The sequence below is a fragment of the Rhea americana genome, unplaced genomic scaffold (genome assembly GCF_003343005.1).
Source record: "Rhea americana isolate MKP2758 unplaced genomic scaffold, rheAme1 scaffold_65, whole genome shotgun sequence".
Taxonomy (NCBI): domain Eukaryota; kingdom Metazoa; phylum Chordata; class Aves; order Rheiformes; family Rheidae; genus Rhea; species Rhea americana.
This window is the reverse complement of record NW_028186812.1, coordinates 1,965,055-1,987,339: the sequence shown is the minus strand read 5'-3', so window position 1 is coordinate 1,987,339 and position 22,285 is coordinate 1,965,055. Positions and strand designations below refer to the sequence as shown.

Here is a 22,285-nt window from a genome sequence, read left to right as displayed (position 1 = left end):
AGACTTCTCAACACAGTATCTTGCTATAAGTTTCAGATTCACTTGGTGACTTGCTGGCTCCCTGAGTTAGAGCAAGTAGACACAGAGCCTATTAATATAAAAAAACCCTGCCTCTCTGAATCAGAGAAAATAAAACCAAGCAGTTTTCACACAATGACTTTGAAATCAGAAAAAACACAGAACAAACAAACAAACAAAAAGTTTATAGCAAAATGTCTTTTGCCAATAATCTTGCAGTTTGTAGTAGCCCCCAAATTATACCGTATGCTAACACATTTCGAAAGATTGTTTTCATATTTATTTTCTTGGTTTTTAAAATGTGTTTTCACTTTCCTCCTAAAATGTTATAGTTACCAGAAAGGAAAAAAGAAAAAAAAAACAAATCTACTAGCCAGACAACAATATATAAGACTATCTCACTTTTTGTGTGTCCAAGTAAACAGATTTATTGGGTAATACTAGATTAAGAACATACTGCTACGGCTTTGGTTTCCAAATCATGTGCTGCCAGTGTAATTTTTTTTTTCAAGAAACAATGAACAAAGTATTTTTGCAAGCCAAAAAAAAAAAAAAAATCCACCGCAAAGCAAATTTTCTTTCAAGTTTTATGGATAGAGTCTACTTTTCAGAAAGAAATAGTCACTATAAATTCAGTAGAATATTCATAACTCAAACAGTTTAGAAGCTTAGATGGTAACTCTGCTAACCAGAAACTAGGTGCAGAGTATTCAGCTAGAGCTCTGCTTTAATCAGTGCTTCTTTCTCAAAGCTTCCATAGCACCTAACACAAATCTTGTAGAAGAAAAATTCCCTTGCCATCTCCTTCCTTCAAAGGTTAAAGTTAACAATAATCTCCACTAAGTGCAGATGATATTAAGTATTTCCATCGCAACAGCTGGTACTCATTGCAATGGTACTATTAAAAGCTGTACATTTTATAACTATGTACTTATATATTCACAGTTCTGATATTTCATAGCAGGAATAAGCTTGCAACCATAAGACCCAAATTTTATTCATCTATCTTCTATCTGTGATTTTTCTTTTACAGTACTTTAAGAGCATTTCTGGCAACATACTAGCTCGGTAAGCCTTTCCCTGTGTTCAGCTTAAACTTAATAAACAACTCATTCATTTGGAAATGAATAGTTCATTAATCTTTTTTTTTTTTTTTTTTTTTTTTTTTTTTTTTTTTTTGCAGCCCTGTCTGCAGATCCTATAAGAAACTAAAAAGAGCAAGACAGACTCCCGCAGATAGTATTGGAGCCCATGACAAACTTTAGCAAAATGATATGACTTATAAAGAGACTATCTTTTCTCATGTCAACCACCATTCAACTGTGCACACAGCTTTTGATTAATACTTTAATATCATATATCTTCACAGCCCAAGTCTCTTTCCTTTCATGCAATAGGATGGAATCTCTAGTACAGCTACTATTTCAGAGCACTATCTACCTCTGTCAGGCTGACCTGCAAGGCAAGCTCTACAAAAAGCACCAACCTTTTCTTTATGTACAGGTATACAGGTATAGGCATCCAGGAATAGAATCATGTGAAGTAAAAAATCTGCTCTTTTGCCTCTTGTATTTGAAATAACTAAATTTACATTTTAAGCAGTTATTTGTTTTTAYTGAGTGAAAATATTTTTAAAAATGTTTAGTCTTTGTGTCATATTTGTAACTAATAGAAATCTAGACAAAATTATCAACATAGCTTGTCAAAGTTAGTTCCTGCAATACAGGATGACATAATCCACTGTATTAAAGTATGCACTGCCACCTCATTAACAGAAAAATAAAGGTCCTTCTGAGCTTCCTGCTCACTTTATTCAYATCCTTTTTTCCCTATCTTTTAACCAATATCAATTCTCTTATTCCATGATAGTTTAATTTCTTTAACAGTTTTCAGAGGAGTATAATGCCTGTTCCTCAAAACAGTTCTCATGCACATTAAGACTCCTTCAAATAATTCAACAAAACCGTGAGACAAAAATGCCATGTTTAATAGTACATTGCTTTGTCCCTGATAATTTGTATTTACCTATGTGTTTACTAACTCCTGCTTCCCATTTTTTTTAATAGTTTCCACTGTTTTCACGTTTCAGAAATCAGACATGACATTAGGCAATCCTCTAAATATCAGTGAAGGCTTTGTTCTTCCTCAAATTTGTACCCTTTTCAATCAACCATTTCTTTAACAAAATAGTTTAAATACCACAATTAAGAGTTTGGCTAATTTCATATTCAAATTGCTTTAGAATTTTGGGTGACTACTATATGGTCCTGACAAGTAATTACTATCCCTTTTATTGATTTCTATACCTCTTCACTTCAGTTTGAGTTACTTCCTCTGACACATCACATTTAGTCTGCTCTTGTAGTAAGCAATGATGCTAGTAATTCATTTATCTTTTCTGTTACAATGCTGCACTCTTAGAGGGCTSCTATTAAACCTTGATCATCTAATTGGCCCTCTACACTGAGAAAAAACCCTTAGCTTATGGTTTTACATATAATTTGCTATAACTTACACTTTCCTAGTTTTTCCTCATTTTGATCCAATTTCCACCTTATGAAGGACTTCTTTTACTTAGAATAATCTCCACTATTTTTCTGTGCTCGGGTACATTTTGARAAGCATTTATTTATTTATTTATTTATGCATGGATGATCTATCTACTTTTAACCTTTTGCACTTCTAYYTTTAAGCAATATCACTATTAAACATTTTCACCTTTTAAATATTCTTTCAATTTTTTAAGAAGTTATCTCACTTTTATTGCAGTTCCTTTAAAAAAATATCCTGCAAATTCAAATTCAAGCATTGTTCAAGTTATAATTCAAGCAAGAGTGGACCCTTTTGAGTTCTCAAACAACTTCCAAAAGAAAAGAAAAAACATATGTTTCTCATATTTAAGAGTCTGAACTTTAATGTAACCCAGATTGTATTAAAGTAATGCAAGCTTTTCTTTATTACTAAGCTTTCTAATTTTTCATCTTTACTGATTTTCCCAGTACATAGAAAATGCTATAATCATCTTCATCATGAGCTTCAATTATATTCAGATAGTATGCTCTTCTTAGTTAGTTACTGAATTTCAGTGCATGGAAATTCTGTTACTGACTGTTACAACAGAATTACCTATCTGATTAGACTCAGTCTTCTTTAATACAGGGCATCACTTCTCCAGTGGTAAGATCTCCATATCTCTTCACTCTTAACTATATGTGCCATTTGAAATGTGTGCCCACTGATTGTCTCTATTTTATGCTGCTGTTACAATACAGTAATTACAATTTATAAAGTAAATAAAGTCATCACTTAATATGCACCTTAAACTTTTATATTAGGATTACATATTGTTCTGTCAGTGGTTGCAAATGACAGAGTCAGAAATTGGAAGATCTGCACACACACCTAATATTTTCCTGATCTGCCTACGTAAAGCTGTCTGACTAGGTGGCCTGAGTATATAAATTCACTGCGACTCAACAAAAATAAAAACAATCATTACAYAGAAGATTAACAAGGACAATCTTTCTGACAAAATCTACTGCTAAAATGCCTACATCTGTAAGTGAATGGCCAGAAAAAGTTTGTCTTATGGTCAAATCACACTTTTAAAACTAAAACATAGCCAGACTCTGAGCTGCTTTGTAAATGGCTATTGCTTTTATATACAAACCCATATACTCGACATACAAACAATGGCACCAACGTAAACCCCAAACAACAAGAAGAAAATCAATGTATCCTTCAAAAAGGGTATGTTCTGACTTATGTTAGAGATTGTATCTGACAGGTTTTCCTTCTTCCATTATACTTCATGAACATTCACACATACACGCATACACAAATTGTTAATGGAAAAAATCATATGAACTATCTTTTGAAACCAATTCCATTATATATTTTAAATGACTTATTTAAATACTTTCTAAAAACTGAGCTATGACCTAAAAGCTATGAAGTAAAATCTCTGAGAAGTATGAAACTAGCTTGGAAGTTATAATTTGATATATTTCAGCAAATTAGCAGATTATAATCTGCTACTGACATTCATATAATCAGATATACATTTTACTAGGATTCCAGAATTAATTATTTTAAATAGAATAACTAGAAATAAAATTTTCCAGTGATGGCATAAAGAAATCTCAGAATTAGAAGCAAACTACAGTCATTTATAGTAMAAATTATCAAAAGAACATCTCAATAAAACATGAAAGACTGCTTCTGAATCAACAAGAAAATAAATGATCAGGTAACACTCAGAACAGAATTCTGAGTTCAGAGTTATTAACAGCATAATACAAACGCTAACAACTTAATTTGTTCCCAGGTTGGAATGTTTATCAGTAGCATCAAATATGCTACTTCAAAGGAGAACTAAACTGTCCTCAAAACTCTTTTCTGGCTTCAAAATCAAGTAAAATTTGCAATACAGAATCTACTATGTCAACACATTCAGCAGATACGGGTTAATAAAGTTATATACATCCCTTAGTAATATGCTAGAAAAATAATTTACTTGTTAAAATAAAAAAACAACCAACCTTGAAGCTATAAAGTAGAACTAGAATCACTGATTTTGAATGAAAAATCTGAACCAAGAAAAATAGAAGAACATAACGTGATGAAAGAACAATGGCATTTTTTCCATAAAACGCTGGTTTCTCAAACAACAACAAAACAAAACAAAAACAACCCCCCCCCCCAAGCACTGCAATTCAATACACGATTATAAGGCAGGATAAAAGAAATGAGCTTCACAGCAAAATACATACAGGGCTGTTACCAGTGACAAACATGCAATGCTCCACGCAAAAGCCAGCACTTAAGCCAACTGACTGAAAGCTGAAAACTGAAAGAATCATTGTTCTCCAACGAGTACTAGTCATACAGCAGAAATGAACACTAATATGATCTAGAGAAATAATCAACATTTAATAATAAAAAAATGACATTGTAAAACACCACTGACAGAAGAAAGTACAAAGCCTTATTTCTCCCAATAGCAGGTAAAGAACCTCAGTCACTGCTAGAAGACTCATTCCAGGCATCAGCACCAAATTCACCAACTACAGAATGTTGCACCAAATTCACCAACTACAGAATGTTCAAAAATAGAATGACTTTTATAACTTTACTTTAAAAAATAAAATGCAATCATTTTATAAATATTTAAATTCTTCTACATCTAAAGCTAAATGAGCAGTATTTTTTTTAGCTGACTTTATAGAAGTGTTACTTCATAAGTTCTTGTGTTTTTCTTGACCTGATTCTTGCCTTGATGTATGCATGACAGTCGGAGAAACTCCTTATAAATAAGAAATTATAGATTAATAATAGTACTATGGCACTACAGGAATTTTACTTCTTCCTTCTGGAAATATTTTGTTACATTTTCAGTGTTATTCTTTATKGTGAATACTACTTTGCTTACCTTGCGTGGCTGAAAGTCATACTTCACACAGTGTTGGAAACCTTTGCCTTTTGACTTCAATGATGTAACTATTAAGCAGTTGCCAACAAAATGAGCAGAATACCCAACACCTTTGCTAGTGCGGAAACTGAAAAGAAAGAGTTATTAGTGAAACTGTAAAAAGGGGAGCAATCGATTAATTACACAAGGTTCAAATATTATTTTAAACTACCATTAGTAAGAAAAATTAGTTTCTGGACAATGAATATAATTTCCCATGTAGTCTCTCGCTCTACCGTTCCTCTCTGGGTGCCTTTTTCAGGGCTACTAACTTTCATCACTAACTTAACTCCAGGCTACATTCTAAAAATCAGAGGGTTTTTCTTCAATTCCCCAAAATCCAAGATGGCAAATCTCTTATCTGTCAGGTTTTGCCCTTAGTTTCCTAATTCTTCATTACTTAAAATAGTAAGTCTGGTTTAAGTTGTAAAGAAAGATCTCTCACAGAACCAAACGTCATGTTTACATTTTGAAAAATGCCTTGCAGATTTATGGAGTTGGGAGAAGAAAGCAGCTGGTTTGACACACAAGTTCCATGCACGGTAATTACTATGTCAGAGAAATATTTATTTATGAGGACTGAAGATTTAGATAAGACTATGATCTATGAAGCTTTAATCTTCTGAGTTGTGGATTTATTTTTTATCTTTATTGATAATGAACTACAATTTTAGAAAAGTAGCCTTGGAAATGGCCTCCAACTTTTTTGTGAGAAATATCAAAAAGATGGATAATGCATACAACTTATGTATTTCCATATTTATATTTTAAATCAAAATCATTGTAAAGATAGATTTTGAAGTTCTTAGATGTCATTTTGCAAAGTTACTTGGTGGAAATTTATAAATCAAATCACACACAGCATTTTAAAAAAAAATTAAGTCCATGACTACAATTATGTCACCTATTCCCTTCTGAAAGCACAATAAAAAGAAGTCTGCTATCATTAATAGGGAGCACTCTTAATAAGCCTTTTACTCTGAAAACTTTTTTAACTTGCTACTAAATAGGTTATAAAAATAAGCAACAGTTCAAATACAAGGTCTAAATGGTGAACTTCATCTATAAATTCTGTACTTAAGCTCTTCGAGTATAAAAAACAGACATTACTAATTTTGAACATATATGTATGCACTCTTATAGCCCTGTAATTAACAYGTTCTCATTTCTTTAATGTAGGCTACTTTTAAAATAATTTCACATTACTACAATAATGATGATTTAAATGGTTTCACTGTCATAACATTTCATCAAACACCTTAACTAGATTTTTCATAGGTGAGAGGCACATGCAAATATTAAATTCAGATTTCAGCTTACTCAATAGCTGCTGAAATTCTCCATCTTTAATCTACCCCACTATAGTAATACAATCTTGATACTAATATGCAGAAAAAAATGTGTAGCTATACAGACTTGATTCCATCTTCCAAAACAGTTAAATGTCTACGTGTACGTTAATGAAAGACAATCAGACTTTCCTCTTTCCTCATTGTCAASAGCATAACTGATAAGCACTGTCTTCTGAAAAAAACAAGCACCTTACAAAACAAGGTGGTAGGACTGGACCCTGAGGTGTTTTGAGTGTAAATGTTCTCTTTTGAGGGAATATTTTTCTTAAAAAGGTCAAAAAAAAGATCAGGAAAAGATTCCAGAAAGCCATTTTTATTGCAATGAATTAGAATACTTCTATTAAATGGAAAAAAAAAAAAAAAAAAAAAAAAGAATGATCAACCTGGAAAGAACATTAATAATGTCTATAGACAACTCTCCTCCCCACAGGTCTTTGCATGGAGATCTTTACTTCCAGTCTAGATGTCAGTCATCTTACAAGTTTCAGCAAACTCCATCATGATTTCTGATCCTCAGGGTAGTTTTGTGAACCTTGAGGCATGGCTTGGTTTGCTCTTTCCCTCTTGTGGTATTTTAAGGTGCTACAAAAGCTTTATTTTCCCAAATTCAGACTATGGTACTGAAATCTCTCCCTGARTGAGGACACTCAGCTGAGAACCTGACAAAGAGCATTCTCCCCTGCCCCAGCCCTTTGTACAGGCTTTCACCCAATCATCCATGGAGTGCTTTGGAGGCACCTTCCTTTTAAAATAAATCTAATGTATAATCTACGAATGAACAGATAAAAATAGATATTGTCTATTCCAGCCGACTTCAGCAGTGAATACACTCATCTAAAGAATGATGACAATATATCATCTAAAAACTTCTCCCTATAAAACACTGCAATTCCCCCAGGTGTTTTGAGGAGTTTTAACATGGATCTGGTTTGCACAATGACCTCATAGCAGTGAATTCCCTCGTAGCAGCACATTACTCACATATATATATATAACTGGCACTACCACAGTACTAGATTTTGTACAATAACATGAAGTTTAAACATGCAAAATTTAACTTCTACAATATGAACAACAGGRCATGTTATGGGCTGGTTTCAAAATTTTATTTACCTCCTTGGGACTTTAGGGCATTATTTTAATTCAAAAAACTTAACTAGGGAATTGTATCTCCCACAATCCTGAATTTGTTTTTGAACATCACATTTTGTCTCTACAAGCTAAAATTGTTTTGGCTACCAGCATTCCCTTCTGAAGGATACTGAATAAAATATACACATTCAGTATATTCACACATACTGGTTTAGTATTATATGTTTAGAGATGTTCAATACAATGCTTACTTTTTAAATTAGAAATCAATAACCAGTCAGTGTAGGTACCTCCATATTTCTATCCAATAAAAAATATTGTATAAAATGCATCTTAATACTTTGAACCAATAAACACTTGGCTATACATTGAGAACACCCTTGTTAAAAAAAAAAATCTAAGAAAAGTAACTGAGTTCTTGAAGAAATGTCTACATCTATGTAGATATAATCTACATCTTTTAAAGTTTTTCCTATTCTTAGTTTTTTCAGTTACCGGACTGATTTTGTCACCATTATGGTCAAACTGTACTGCTCCTGAAATTTTAAACACTGAATTATCCTTCCATTATACATTCTTGAAGTTCTGCATTTGAAGACAAGAAAGAATCAAAATATTGAGACCATAGCTCATTTCTGAGCAGAACAGTTCTCTTCATCTTGGAAAAGAATAATTTCTGAACACGAAGACTAGCCAATAAGCAACAAGGTCTTACCTTTTTTTCACACGAATTAATATTCTAATGTAAGATCAGTTGAGAAACTGAGAACAGAACTATGTCCTYTGTTCACCTCAATACTATAACACACAGATTATGTTAATCTTCAGTTATTGTTTCCTGCCAAAAGTAAAGTAGGTTGGGGCTATTCTCTAGGCTGCTGCACATCTCTTACTAGTTACCTATACATGCAGAACTTGCTGCATACAAAGATGAAATGTACAGAAAAGACAGTAAAAGCACTACTGTCAACACCCATGTAGATTTATGATCCTTTAACTACCTCCCGCAGCTGCTACTATATGATTTTATTACAGATCATAAAACTGCTTTATTTATCAGTTTAGTTTTACCAATTTCTCAAAGCAACTACTGGATGTTATTACATTTCAACAGCAGGGAAGCATTCTTGCATCTACTGCCAAATGATTCCAGTTTCTTTAGCTCAGTATATTAGAAGCAATATAAGGTATGAGCACAGTACTGAGACTGGGAATATATTAATTCTTGTTTGAGGGGGGGAAAAGGGTTGTTCTACTAATTTTGGAGGTCCATTATGGCTTTTTTGCAACTGTTTTGCATTATCTCTATTATTATTAGTTCCAGAGAGGGAATGAAAATTCTAGAAGGCTTTTTTCAGTACCTTTTTTCTTGTCCCTGTATCTGTAAAAATTAAACTTAAAAAGCTCTTTCAGAAGTTTTAGTCGTTGTTCCATTAACTTAAATGGCTGTGGAAGCACTTGGATGTTTTAAGGACCAAAAAGAACAATTAGGACAATCCAGGCTGAATTTCACCCTGTAATTCCTATACAGAGTCCATTACACAACTTGAAATAAACCATCCATTAAAAAAATATCAATATTAATACCTGGACTGAGTCTACCTAACTCTAGGCCTTACTTAGAAGTAGTGGCACCTAGCAGGTGTTACTATCTTTAGTAGAAACAACTCTAGAGGACAGTGACTTCTCAGTTGAATGCTTTAGTTAGCTCTGAATTTGTAATGCTTTTATGATGGAGAATCTGCATCTCATTTTTGATAGAATATTTCCAGTGATCTATTAAACTGTGATCATTACACTATATCTTAGTATAATTGTGATAATTTCAGCGATCATTGTACTGTCTGTCCAGAAGCTTGATTTTTTCCTACTTCAATGTCCATCTAYTGGATTTCAAATTTCAAACAATCCATCAACATCAGATTCTGCACAAATTCTGAAAGCAGAAGTCAAAGTCCTTAAGTTCATTATATTTTTTCTTGGAAAGTTTCACCATCAAATACGGTTTCCAGAGCACAGTTCACTCTGGAGTGTTCTCTGYATTCTATCCAATTTTTCTGCAATCTCTTAAAGGAAGTGGCAATTCTTAATTGTAGACAGTGTTCCAGTAATGCTTTTGCCAAATTTCAGGAAGTGATATTACCTCTTTTACCCTCTTCTCTACTAGTTCAAGGCTCTTTATGAATGACTAATGCGATGAGGGAGAGAATTTGCTCTTTATGTGAGACAGCAGCACGAATGTATGGAGCTTTGCCTTGAGAAGGATGATGAGTCAGCTGAGAGCTCAGACCAACAAGGGTGACACTATGTCTGCTACAGACTGCCTGATCAGAAAAAAAATAATAGATGAGGCCCTCTTCAACAAACTGGAAGAAGTCTTACACTCGCAGGCCCTGGTCCTCATGGGAGGACCTGACATCTACAGGAGGGACAACATAGCAAAGCACAAGAAATCCAGAAGAGCATCGATGACAACTTCCTGACACAGGTGAMTGAGAAGTTGACAAAAAGTCAGTCAGTGCTCTGTTGGACCTGATACTTACACAGAAAGAAGAACTGGTTGAGGATGTGAAGATTGGGAAAGCCTTGGCTGCAGTGAGAGTAATATGAGATTGTGCAATTCAGTATCGTTAAAGGAAGAAGCAAGGCAAAAAGCAGGAACACAACCCTGGATTTCATGAGAGCAGACTTTGGCTTTTTCAGAGACTTGCTTGGAAGAATCCCATTGGATACAGTCATAGAGAGAAGAGAGGTGCAGGAGGCTGTTTGATTTTCATGGATCACCTCCTCCAAGCTCAAGTACAATCCATCCTCATATGCAGGAAATCCAGCAAAAGTGGCAGGAGGTCTTTACTGATGAACAAGGAGCACCGGACAAAACTTGGACATGACAAAGAAGTGTACAAGAGGGGGAAGCAGGGCAGGATCACCCAGGAAGAATACAGAGATGCTGTCTGACTGTGCAGGGACAGCGTTAGTAAAGTCAAAGTCCATTTGAAGTTGAATCTAAYGAGAGCTGTGAAGAGCAGTAAGAAAGGCTTCTACAAGTGTATCAGCAGTGAAAGGAAGACTAAGAAAAATGTGGGCTGACTGCTGAATGGGGCAGGRGACCTGGTAACAAAGTACAAGGAAAAGAACGAAATACTTAATGCCTTCTTCACATTTTTACTGGTAAGGATTACTTTCAGAAATCGTAGGCTCTTTTCCAGTAGGAAAGCCTGGAGCAAGGCAGGCTTATGATCAGTAGAGAAGGATCAGGTTAGGAAACATTTAAATAAATTAGATATTCAGAAGTCCACGGGATCTGACGGAAGTGTTCAGATATCACCGCAAGGCCAAATTCAACAATTTCTGAAATGTTATGGTAAGTAGAGCAAAGTAAAATAACTCCTATCTTGAAGGAGGAGGATCCAGGGAAYGACAGGCCAGTCAGCTTCCCCCCAGCCCCAGTGGACGTGAAGGAGCAAATTCTGTTGGAAGCTGTTTCTAAACATATTAAGGATAAAAAAGGTGATTGGGAGTAGTCAGCTTGGATTTACAAGAGGGAAATCATAACTGACCAACCTAATAGCCTTCTTTGATGTGATGACTGGCTCAGTGGATGAAAGGAGAGCAGTGGATTGTTTATCCTATCTTTAGTAAGATTTTTCAACACCATAACATCCTCACAGACAAACTAAAAGACAACTACTCATAGATAAACCTCACAGACAAACATACAAGCTGCATAAGTGGACAGTAAAGTTCACTGGCTAAACTGCTGAGCTAAAAGCACTATTAGTGTCATGTCTCCAGTTGGAGGCCAGTCACTAGTCAATATTCAAACGAGTGCTGTTAAACATCTTCATTAATGACGTGGATAAAGGGATAAAGTGCACCCTCAGCAAGTKTGCTGATGATACCAAACTGGGAGAAGTGGCTGAAACAGCAGAGGTCTGTGCTGCCATTCAGAGGGACTTCTATAAGYTGGACAGATGGGCAGAGAGGAACCTCATGAGGTTCAACAAGGGCAAGTGCAGAGTCCTGMACTTAGGGAGAAATAACCTCTTGCACCAGTACAGGATGGGGGCTGACCTGCTGGAAAGGAGCTCTGCAGAGATGGACCTGGGAGTCCTAGAGGACAACATTGACCATAAGCCACTAATGTGCCCTTGTGGCCAAGGAGGCCAATGGTATCCTAGGGTGTGTTAGGAAGAGTRTTGCCAGCAGGTTGAGGGAGGTGATCCTGCCGCTCTACTCAGCCCTGCTGAGGCCACATCTGGAGGACTATGTCCAGTTCTGGGTTCCCCAGTACAAGAGAGACCTGGAGCAAATGCAGCGAGTCCAGCAAAGAGCCATAAAGATGATTAAAGGGATGGAGCATCTGATATATGAGGAGAGGCTGAGAGAGCGGGGATGCTCAGCCTAGAGAAGACTCAGAGAGTATCTTACCAATAAGTATAAATACATCATAGGAGGGAGTAAGGAAGACTGAGGCAGACTCTTCTCAGTGGTACCCAGTGAGAGGATGAGAGACAATGGGCACAGACTGAAGTACAACAAGTTCTGTCTAAATATGAGAAAAAAACTTTTTTTACTGTGAGATTAGTGTACCATAACTGTTTGTTACTGCAATAGGTTGCCCAGAGAGGTTGTTGTGTCTCCATTCCTGCAGGTACTCAACATTTGACTTGTCCTGAGCAATCTGCTCTAGTACTCTGCTTTGAGCAAGAGGTTTGGACAGGGCTATCTCCACAGGTTCAACCTCACCTCCAGCCTCAACTATTCTCTGYTTTTTGATTCTAATAAGCTTAGATAAAATTGTCAATTTGATTTATACACCTTAGAGAGGTATACAATATTTGTTTTCAGCACTCTAACAGCAGCCGTTGATTTTAGAAAAGGCTCTACAACCAGTATTCCTGCCAACTTGCATCATTCGGTTTGACTGAGGTGAGGTTATATGTGGTCAGAATTACAGAACAAGTTCTTCYGGCACCTGTGCTTCAAAATCATAGAGTTCTCTTTGAAGTTGTTTATGTGACAGCGCTATTACTTTTAAAATCAAGATTCTTTAAAAGACAAGGCGTATGTTTTAAGAAGAAACGATGAAGAGTTAGTTTAGCTGAAACATTTTTCACTTACAACAAACAAACAAACAAACAAAAAAAAGATCTTACATGCCCAAAAAAGCACATTCAAAGATAGCAATTTTTTCTTTGGTATCTCCCTCTTGGTGATGGCTCTCTGTGACTCTACCCATCATGTGACAAAATCTAAAATTTGCCTGAAGAAGTTTAGATGGATGATCTAGTTCAAATATTTTTCTTGTTTTTCAGTTGTTACTTACTGCTTAGTTTAAACCACTATTTAAAAATGGCAAGCATTTGTATTGTTTTTAATTTCCTCTTGAAGCTGGCATATTCTGGTTCCCTTTATACAATACACTTACATGAACTCAATTTTGGCATTTAATTTTTTTAAGATTCATTTCCTTCTGTGGTTGTAGCATTTATCAAGTTTGAATTTGAATTTGAAAATCATAAAAGTTCCCACTCTTGATAAATAATCTGTTTATACACATATATATACATACATATACGTATGTATATATATATGGTGGACACACATACACACACACACACACACACACCCCATAACAAGAGATATAACGAGAAAGCAAGATACTAAATTATAATTAGAAAGATGTTAGTGTGAGAGTGTGCAACACACACACACACACACACCCCATAACAAGAGATATAACGAGAAAGCAAGATACTAAATTATAATTAGAAAGATGTTAGTGTGAGAGTGTGCAAGAGTGACTGTGGGGTGGGGAAGAGGAGAGAGACAGAGAGAGCGACAGAGAGAGAGAGGAGGAAGAGAGAGAAAAAGTTAAGTAAATAATTTTCTCTTATGAGAAAATCTTGCAGGATGAAAAATTAAAGTAAAAAAGTTTTCTCTAATTTTCCTTTTTGTTTCTTCATGGTTTTTTTGGTTTGTTTGTTTGTTTTTATTATTGTTAAAGGACACTCTTCTGCTCCTGCAAGCCTGATAAAAGGTGGAGCAAAAGACGTCTGAGTAATAACAACAGACTTGATAGTTAAGGGCTATGTACATGAATCATGCACTAACCTAGGTAGGAAGATTGAATCTAATCATGCTCTATTTCTAAAACATACAAAGCCATTTTGAGCCTTCATGRTGATTATCAGCCAGTAGAGTTCTGACAACTGGCTGAATTCCAGACAATTCAAAACAGGAACTCTACTGAGAATCTCATTCATTTAGCGTATTTGCTCAAAAATTACTTTAAAAGTATGCAGAGGTAGCAAAATATATGTATTTATTCAGAGGCTATCTTCTAAGTGCTACAATGAGGAAGCTGAAGCTCCATATGTATTGGTRTGTATGTTTGCTTATGCTCTAAGATTACAAACTGGAGTAACAAAATATTATTTTGATAGGCTCTTAACTATTTTTTGTGAAAACAAAAAACAACACTCAAACTTGGAGACAGATAAACTAGTAGAAAAAAATCTTTTCTTGCCCAGCTAGATGTTTTATTATAATAAATCTAATAAACAGATATTCTAGCAAATTACTTACTGTAGGTAATCCATATTGCTGGTGGAATAYTTTAAAGCAAATGTAAAAGTGTTATGGTTGTTGCTAATAAGATGTACCTTATTAAAAACTATTCTTTAGAGTGGCTTTTTAAAGTGAGAGCTAGAACTCTGTTTTAAAGGAAGAAATTCAGATATTTGATAATTCATGTGGTTTATTCATTGGCATGTTTAAAAAAATAYGGTAAATAAAATCAAGCTTTCTTTGATAGACAGATGTTTGAGAATAAATGATAGTTGTTCTATATATTACTACTTTRTAGCAAAGTGAATATAGGCTGTTTTTCACAGAATGGCTAAGGTAGGAAGGGACCTCTGGAGATCATCTAGCCCAACCCCTCTGCTCAAACAGGGTCACCTAGAGCAGCAGCCCAGGATGAAGTCCAGATTGCTTTTGAATGTCTAAATCAATATATTTAAACAAATCAAACTAGAAATATATTTCCTCTGATAAAACATGAATTATGGAGAAATATTCAARAAAGCCTAGCATACAGATTTTTAAAAACTATTTCAGTGTAAAAAATAATTATACTCATGGAATACTCAAAAACACCAAATTGAATTGTAATGATATGCTGTGATAAGTCCCAGAAATATGTCACAGCAAAAAATACAAGCATTATACATCTGATTTTATTCAACTCTAATGCCATTTCTTGTTGCGCATTATATTGGCATGAAAGGCGACCACATTAATCGTTCAGGTTAAATATTTTCCTACACCGATACCCTTAAGAAAAGCAACATAGATCATAGGCTGTGCATCTTTGCAGTATGCTTTTCCTGTTCTGAAGCAAAAAGAAATCCTCAAACCAATTACATCATCTAAATTTGCCCTATCTCAAATGTATAATCTGACTGAGAAACAAAAGATCAYGCTAAAATTCTGTATGGCTGCTCACTCCTGTAATTATGTTTGTGCTTGTCCTTGGGAGCCTGAAGAAATAAATAATATAAAGATCATATTAATAATCCTTAGCTGTGGCTGATGGTTTAAAAAAATCCACCACAGTAAAATAACCAGAAACACTTACAAGAAAAAGGATGCATGAAAATGCATTATCTTAGAGAGCAATTTAGGGAAAAGCTATCAAATTTTTCTTCAGAATAAATGTGAATTATTATTTTTAATCAGATATTTGCTCTGTAAAAAATATAAATGACCTTTTTCTTTCTATTGAATGAAAAAAAAAAAAGATTTTTTAATGTTTTCAAAGTACAAAAAAACCACATCTTAAGACCACATCTTCTACTGGTGTCCTCCTCAGGAGACTACTGCAAACTTCCACTTTCTAGTCTACCTGGAATGACTACAAAGTGGAAAACATTACTTTTCATTACTTCTCCCAGTAGTTGTGCTACTCCTGTTTCCCCAAACTGATAAATCTTGATAAATTCTTGCTAACATCCTAGCCTTATCTGTCTGCACAACTTATATATGCAGCTTTTAAGAGCATGATAAAAAGTAAGAATACTAAATAGCAAATAAATACAGAATGGAGAAGCAGAAACAGTCCTGTCTACACGACATGACTTTTCTGTTTTCCCTCATCCCTTTCCACTCAGCTAACACGACTGTATTTGTATAGACACATGTTTTATTTTTGAAGTGAAAAACACTGCTATTTTCATGAGTGATCATAAACTGCAATGCCACCATTTCTAAAAATCAGAGCTTTATATAATTATTATTTTTATTATAATAGCAAAACTAGGTAAACTAAAGTCATTTTTCTTGCTTTTAACAYCTATTGTTTGCAATTTATTAGGAAATGGGATGGGGGTTGTGAGCTGGGTGAGCCATCTTTATATTCCCAGATCTACTTTCTAATATCTCTAGTTAATTTGCTAACAATGTGGTCTGAACACAGCAATTTCTATCATAGTTCTGGTATCAGTCCAGAATCTTAAATATCAATATATTTTTTAAATTCCTTTAAAAAATTATGGTTCATCTACAAGGCATGACATTTACAAATTACAAAACAAAAAGCACAGATGATCTCTTAAGAGTTTATATACAGTAAACAACTGTTAAACTCTGCAGATATTGGGGGGAAAAAGTAAATCAGTAACTAAAAACAAATAGAAAAGGTTAACTGTTATTAGGAAGCCAAAAGAAATTATACAAGTAAAGTTATGAGTTACTTACCAATAGAGATAGGGTTTATCTTTATCTACATTGATATTGTTTAATGGATCCATACGAAACCAGGTGTTAAGAGTAAACCCATTTTGATAAGGCCACTTAGCAATAGGAGGCAATGCAATTGCCTAAAAAAACCAAACAACAACAAAAAAAACACAGAAAAAGAAAAAAACAGTGAGTCAGAAGGTGAATTTTTGAACAAAAAGTACTGTTAAAGAGAATGCCTTTTAAAGTTAGGTCATTCTAAATATGCAGATCTGCTCTAACATTCAAATATTAAAGAAGAGTACCTAAAAATTTCAACTAATGTTTTTGAACATATACATTACTTTACTTTTACAAGATTTTTATTTTTAACTACATAAATAGTTAGAGGACATGAAATATAAGTTTCTGAATGGGCAGTATTAAGAAAAAAAGGAGAAAAACCTACTTATGCTGATATTAAACTTTAAATTTAGTTTTCAATAATACCTCATCAACAGACTTAAAAGATAAGATCAAATTAATCCCAACAGATAGTACTATAAAACTTAACTCTTAAAGCTACAGTATATAAAAAAAGGTTTTCTCTGAGGATTTGATACGATCTTTTTTCTGTGAACTGTATGGTAAGAGACTGAAAATCTTAGCTCCATTTTCAGCTAAGTAAATTAATACTAAGGCCTAACTGTGAAGAAATTTGATTTTTTCAATGTTTTATTTCTCTGGGTTGAGACTGACAATGAGGTTTCATAGAACTCTTTTTTCTTTATCCCTTGACAAGGCCCTGAATAACCTGATCTAACTTTGAAGTTGGGTTATCTGTAAGAAGGATATTGGACTAGATGAACTCCAGAGGTCCCCTCCAAAATACGTTTCCCCGTAAATTTGAGATAACACTAAAAATCTTTTTTTTCTTCTCAATATGACAACTATGCACAAAATGAAGTCTTTTAAATATTTTAAGGAATTAAATGTTTATAACAACTTATATATCACTTTGGTAGATGCTCATTACAATAAATTCCCCTYTTCTCCCCGAACAAATATAGAATACTTTGGACTAAAGTAGTTAAGGACTATCAGGCTTTAATACAACTTCTTGAAAGAAGCTGTGTATGAATGCAAGGGAGACAAAAGTCATTTTCTGAGTGATTATAGTATCTTAATTTCAAATTTATTTTAATTGATATTTTTTCCGTTCCAGTAAGATAAGACTAGTTAGTCATGTTTACACTGGCAAAGCTGTTACTGATACTTATTAGTTCTTCAATTATACTACTAGAAACACTGTTAAAGGGCTCCTAGAATCTGTACAGTCCTGATTCATATAAAAGATAAAGAACAGCAAATTCACTTTTTGTACAAAATCAGAACGGGCACAAGTCTTTTGCGAATAGATTCAGAATAACCAAACTAAAATTCTATGATAATGCAGTAAAGCAGATTATGGTAACACATGTACACTAATCATACAGACTGATATTGATTTCTCATAAATTTAACGTGTGAGGCAATTGGTGAAGGGGCTTTCAGAGGACAGAAACTGGCAACTGAGAATGATAAGGAACTCAGCAAGTTTGATAATTAGATATAGAAAGTGCTCAGATTATGCTAGGATTTTAACAGAGAAAAGAAATAACACAGATTCTGATATAAGCCTTGTACTAAATGCTCAGTGCAAAATATTTCAAGGAACTCCTTTGGAGTATCACCCCTGTTTACTAAGAGAGTTCCCTGTCTGCAACAGGGAAGGAGCTGATTGATGACAAAATGGAATAGCACCACCATCACACGGTGTCCACCTATGGAATGACTAGCGGCACTGTACTACTCAGACGGCCTGGCAGAGACCTAACGCAGTGCTGGGAAGAGCCCTTCCGTTGGGACACTGAAGCAGCTCAGTAGCAGCTCAGTATTGGTGCAGCAGCCTTTTTGCCCCTTTAATGCTACCATTAAAATCTTGGTTATACAAGGAGCATACAGTAGCTTTAAAGAAGGCAAATCTGGCCTTTACCATGACAGGTGAGTGTTACGCTGTTACTCTGTGTTGACGCTATGCTGATGTTAGCTATGTGCATGGCAACTGGAACTTGAACCCAGCACTTGTAGACTAAGTGCTCTCCAGTCTTTTAAGAGAAGTGCTTTGGTGCTTGGGACATTTCAGAAATAATTTCCCTTGTTCCACTTCAGAGGACAACTTCTCTCCCAAACTGCATATTATAATCCAATGTGGACTATTCAAGAAATGTATATTTGAAAYATATTTTCTCTTTTAGAGGGGCATAGTCAATGATATGCGGTATATGAAACATTTATTTGCAACAAGATCATAACCAAGGAAAGAGAAATGTTTATTTGCACATTTTAATCAAGAAACTTTATACTAGTGTACTACTGTCAGTGCTGAAAACTGAATTTTAAATATGATTTCCAATAATTGATGCAAAATGCCTCATCACTTTGTACAGGGAGGTTTATAGGAAATTTTTACCCTGCAAGACTTTTTTTGATGCTCTAACAGAAAGTTAAACTTAAGAGATGTTTCATCAGTGTTTGCCTCTGAAGCCTAGAAATGTCAAAGCAGTATGTGTCATTGTAGATGTTCATGTTCTGCAATAGCTGCTCGCTGCTGCACATACTTTGAGAACTATGGTTTTAACTTAGCAGTAGCAAATAAAATCACCTCTTTCAAAAGTCAGCAATTAATCCTTACACCATCCACTCTTTCCATTTTGCTGACACATCTGTTTGTGCAGCTGAAGAGCAAACAAGATCAGGGAAATGATCTAGCTAAAAATAAATCAGGTGAGAAAATTATTTTCAGCCAGATTACCTCCTTGATGTAATCTGCCACATAAAGAGCTGTACTAGAAAAAAAAAAAGAGAAGTACTAGTATACTAGTAGTATATATAGTTTATGTTTGAAGAAATCTATCAGTGCTATTGAGGAAATGCATGCAGGAAAACGGCCCAGGTGAAATTCATATCTCCCTTCATGCTCTGACATGAAGATTCAAGGATCCTCCAAAAGATTCCAAGTTCTACTGTGAAGGGAACATGAGTCCATACTACTCCACACCAACAAATACTGAATTTCAGATCTGGATTTCTCAGCTCAGAACATTTGTATTTGCTGCATTAATAATCATGTTTATTTATCTGTGTGTAGTGACTGGATTTATTTGTAGGTTTGTGTGAATATACATACATTGAATAGCAGAGGGAATATCTACTTAAGAAGATTTAAGAGGAATATAATTTAATCATAAGTTATCTCAAATAGTAAAATCAAATCAATTTAATTTTAAATCACTGCCTTGAGAGTAACCAGCTCAAGGCTTGAGAGAATCAGCTGATGAAGTTCAGATGGTAAGAAAAATATACAAAATTTATGATTAAGCTGTCACTGTAAACTGCGATGACATGCACAAGCATGTCCCTCTATTTTCCTCAAATCTCTGCTTTATGTAATACAATATCAATTACACTATTCAAATCAAATAATATTATTCCCTTGTAATTTTCTGTTTTCACTTTTACAATAATTTCCCTACTTAAAAATTTATTTGATAATCCATACTCACACCTACTGCTCAGTACTACAACTGTGCTGCTGAGCTACCTCATCTATGGGAGGCAAGATCTATGCTACAAAAGATCTACGCTATTTCCCCTCTTATTTCCTCTTCAAGGATTTCCAAAACCAAATAACAGAAAGAGCAATCGAAGAAGCAATGTATTTGCTCCTCACGTAGAAGAATCTTAGCTGAAAACTTACTGCAGCACTACAGCCTGGGAAGTTGAAAAAGGTGTCAGGCCCATGTCTCTGTGGCATCTGATTAAGGACTGATAATAGTTTGACTGCATGCCTTGGCTGTGAAAACAAAAAAATTGCAGAAAAGTCATTACAATGAATTTGATACTTTCTAGGCTACACTGGATACTGGACTGTTTTCAAACAACASAGCAAATTAATTCTCAGTTAACCAAAATAATTTATAAACAAACATTCTATCAAGATGAAGAAAATGTAACTTTATATGCCCCAAGAGACAATTTATGTTAACCTCAGGCTCTAATGCAATGACACTTAATGCTTTATCTGATCAGAGCTTACCCAGATTCCATTTTCGCCTCGAAGCATGCTGAACAAAAGCTTCAACTCTTTGACAGTGATGCTGTAGCTGGCAAGAACCCCCAACATATCAACTAGAAGATCTTCAAAGGAAAATAAAGTTATTCTGAACTCTGAATTTCATTGTTTTGACAAACAAGCTGAAAAAGTTAACACCTTTAAAAGTAAGCATATTCACAAATTTAAATCAAACTAAGTTAGTCTCCTTAAATATTTCATAGAAGATTTCATATTCTCACTCTTTAAATTATTTTTTAAAAAATTTACATATGCAGTTTTAGATTTTGCCTTACACTTTGAACAAAATAGCTTATAAATATACCAAGAATTAATTCTCCGCCTTCCATAACACTATTATCACACATTATGAGCTTATTGCTTACCCCTTTCTATTACCTATTTTGGGGATAAGGGATTCTTCATTCCTCTGAAGTTAGTATTTTTTGAAAGTTTCTGAGCTAAAAGATGCTTTGACATTATTAACTTATATACAATAAATTATACTGAGGATTTATACAGTTCCTACAGCTTTGCTACAGTGATAATGCTTCCAATTGTTACCAGAATGAAAGCCCAGAAAAAAAGCAGAGTGAGAAAACAATAAAAGACCATAAAAATCACAAAAGATCAAAACTGCTGAAGAATTTAATACAGATTCCATTAAATATCTCAAAATTCATAAACTTTTAAAGTATTAGCATTACATAGCTTGCCTTTTAGAGAGAGAGAGAGAGGGAAAAAAAAAGGTTTAAAACTACTTCCAGTGCTTGAATCTTCATTTTAAAATAGAATCTCACTTTAAGGATTTTTTTTAGCCTGTGGGATGCTGAATTCCTCATATACTCTGCACTTTCTTCTGCAATAAACACCACTACTAAGAATTGCTACTACCTTTAGCAGGAGGAAATACAAGTTGCTCATCTTCACAGGTGCAGCATAAGAGATTGAATTCAAAGATATGAAGTACAAAGGTTCAAAACAAGTAAGCTATGACACAATAGAATCAGCATTAACCAAATTTTTGAATCTCCTCAGCTCTCAACAATCTGAAAACTCCCCTGCCTCATTTCCCAAATASAGTACTTTTTCCCTTCATTCTCTAAATTTCCCTTTTTTTTCTAATAATAGGACACATTTTAAATAAGTAACTCCTACCATATTTCTCTTCAATTTACCAGAATACTTTGCACGACAGGAACTACATAGCACCAATCATATATAAATATTGCTTAACTTTTTTATCCAGATGTTATCAGATATTCATCTTTCAATATAAGATATTTCATGTTCAGCACATAATCCAAGATGATTTCTCTTTGCTCTCTGCAATGCTTGAAAAAAAACTGTTCAAAGACAGCTAAAAATGAGAGCATTCACACAAACCATTCTAGCAAGGTTTTTGTTTTTGTTTTTTAAAATGAACCTTTGTGTACCTTGAAAATTAACACATCACACAGAGAAGACCAAAATCTT

General features: G+C 34.4%; 1 protein-coding gene across 1 annotated transcript in view; it reads right to left on the bottom strand.

The window, feature by feature from the left end:
* The window catches only part of NBEA (neurobeachin), a 519,273-nt gene that overhangs the window by 397,312 nt on the left and 99,676 nt on the right, over positions 1-22,285 (bottom strand). Inside the window, exons 3-6 of the mRNA XM_085320669.1 lie at positions 20,795-20,895; positions 20,456-20,551; positions 16,696-16,817; positions 5,450-5,576 (exon numbers count right to left, since the gene is read on the bottom strand). Coding sequence (XP_085176795.1) covers positions 5,450-5,576; positions 16,696-16,817; positions 20,456-20,551; positions 20,795-20,895 — 446 coding nt within the window. The remainder of the gene's footprint in view (positions 1-5,449; positions 5,577-16,695; positions 16,818-20,455; positions 20,552-20,794; positions 20,896-22,285) is intronic.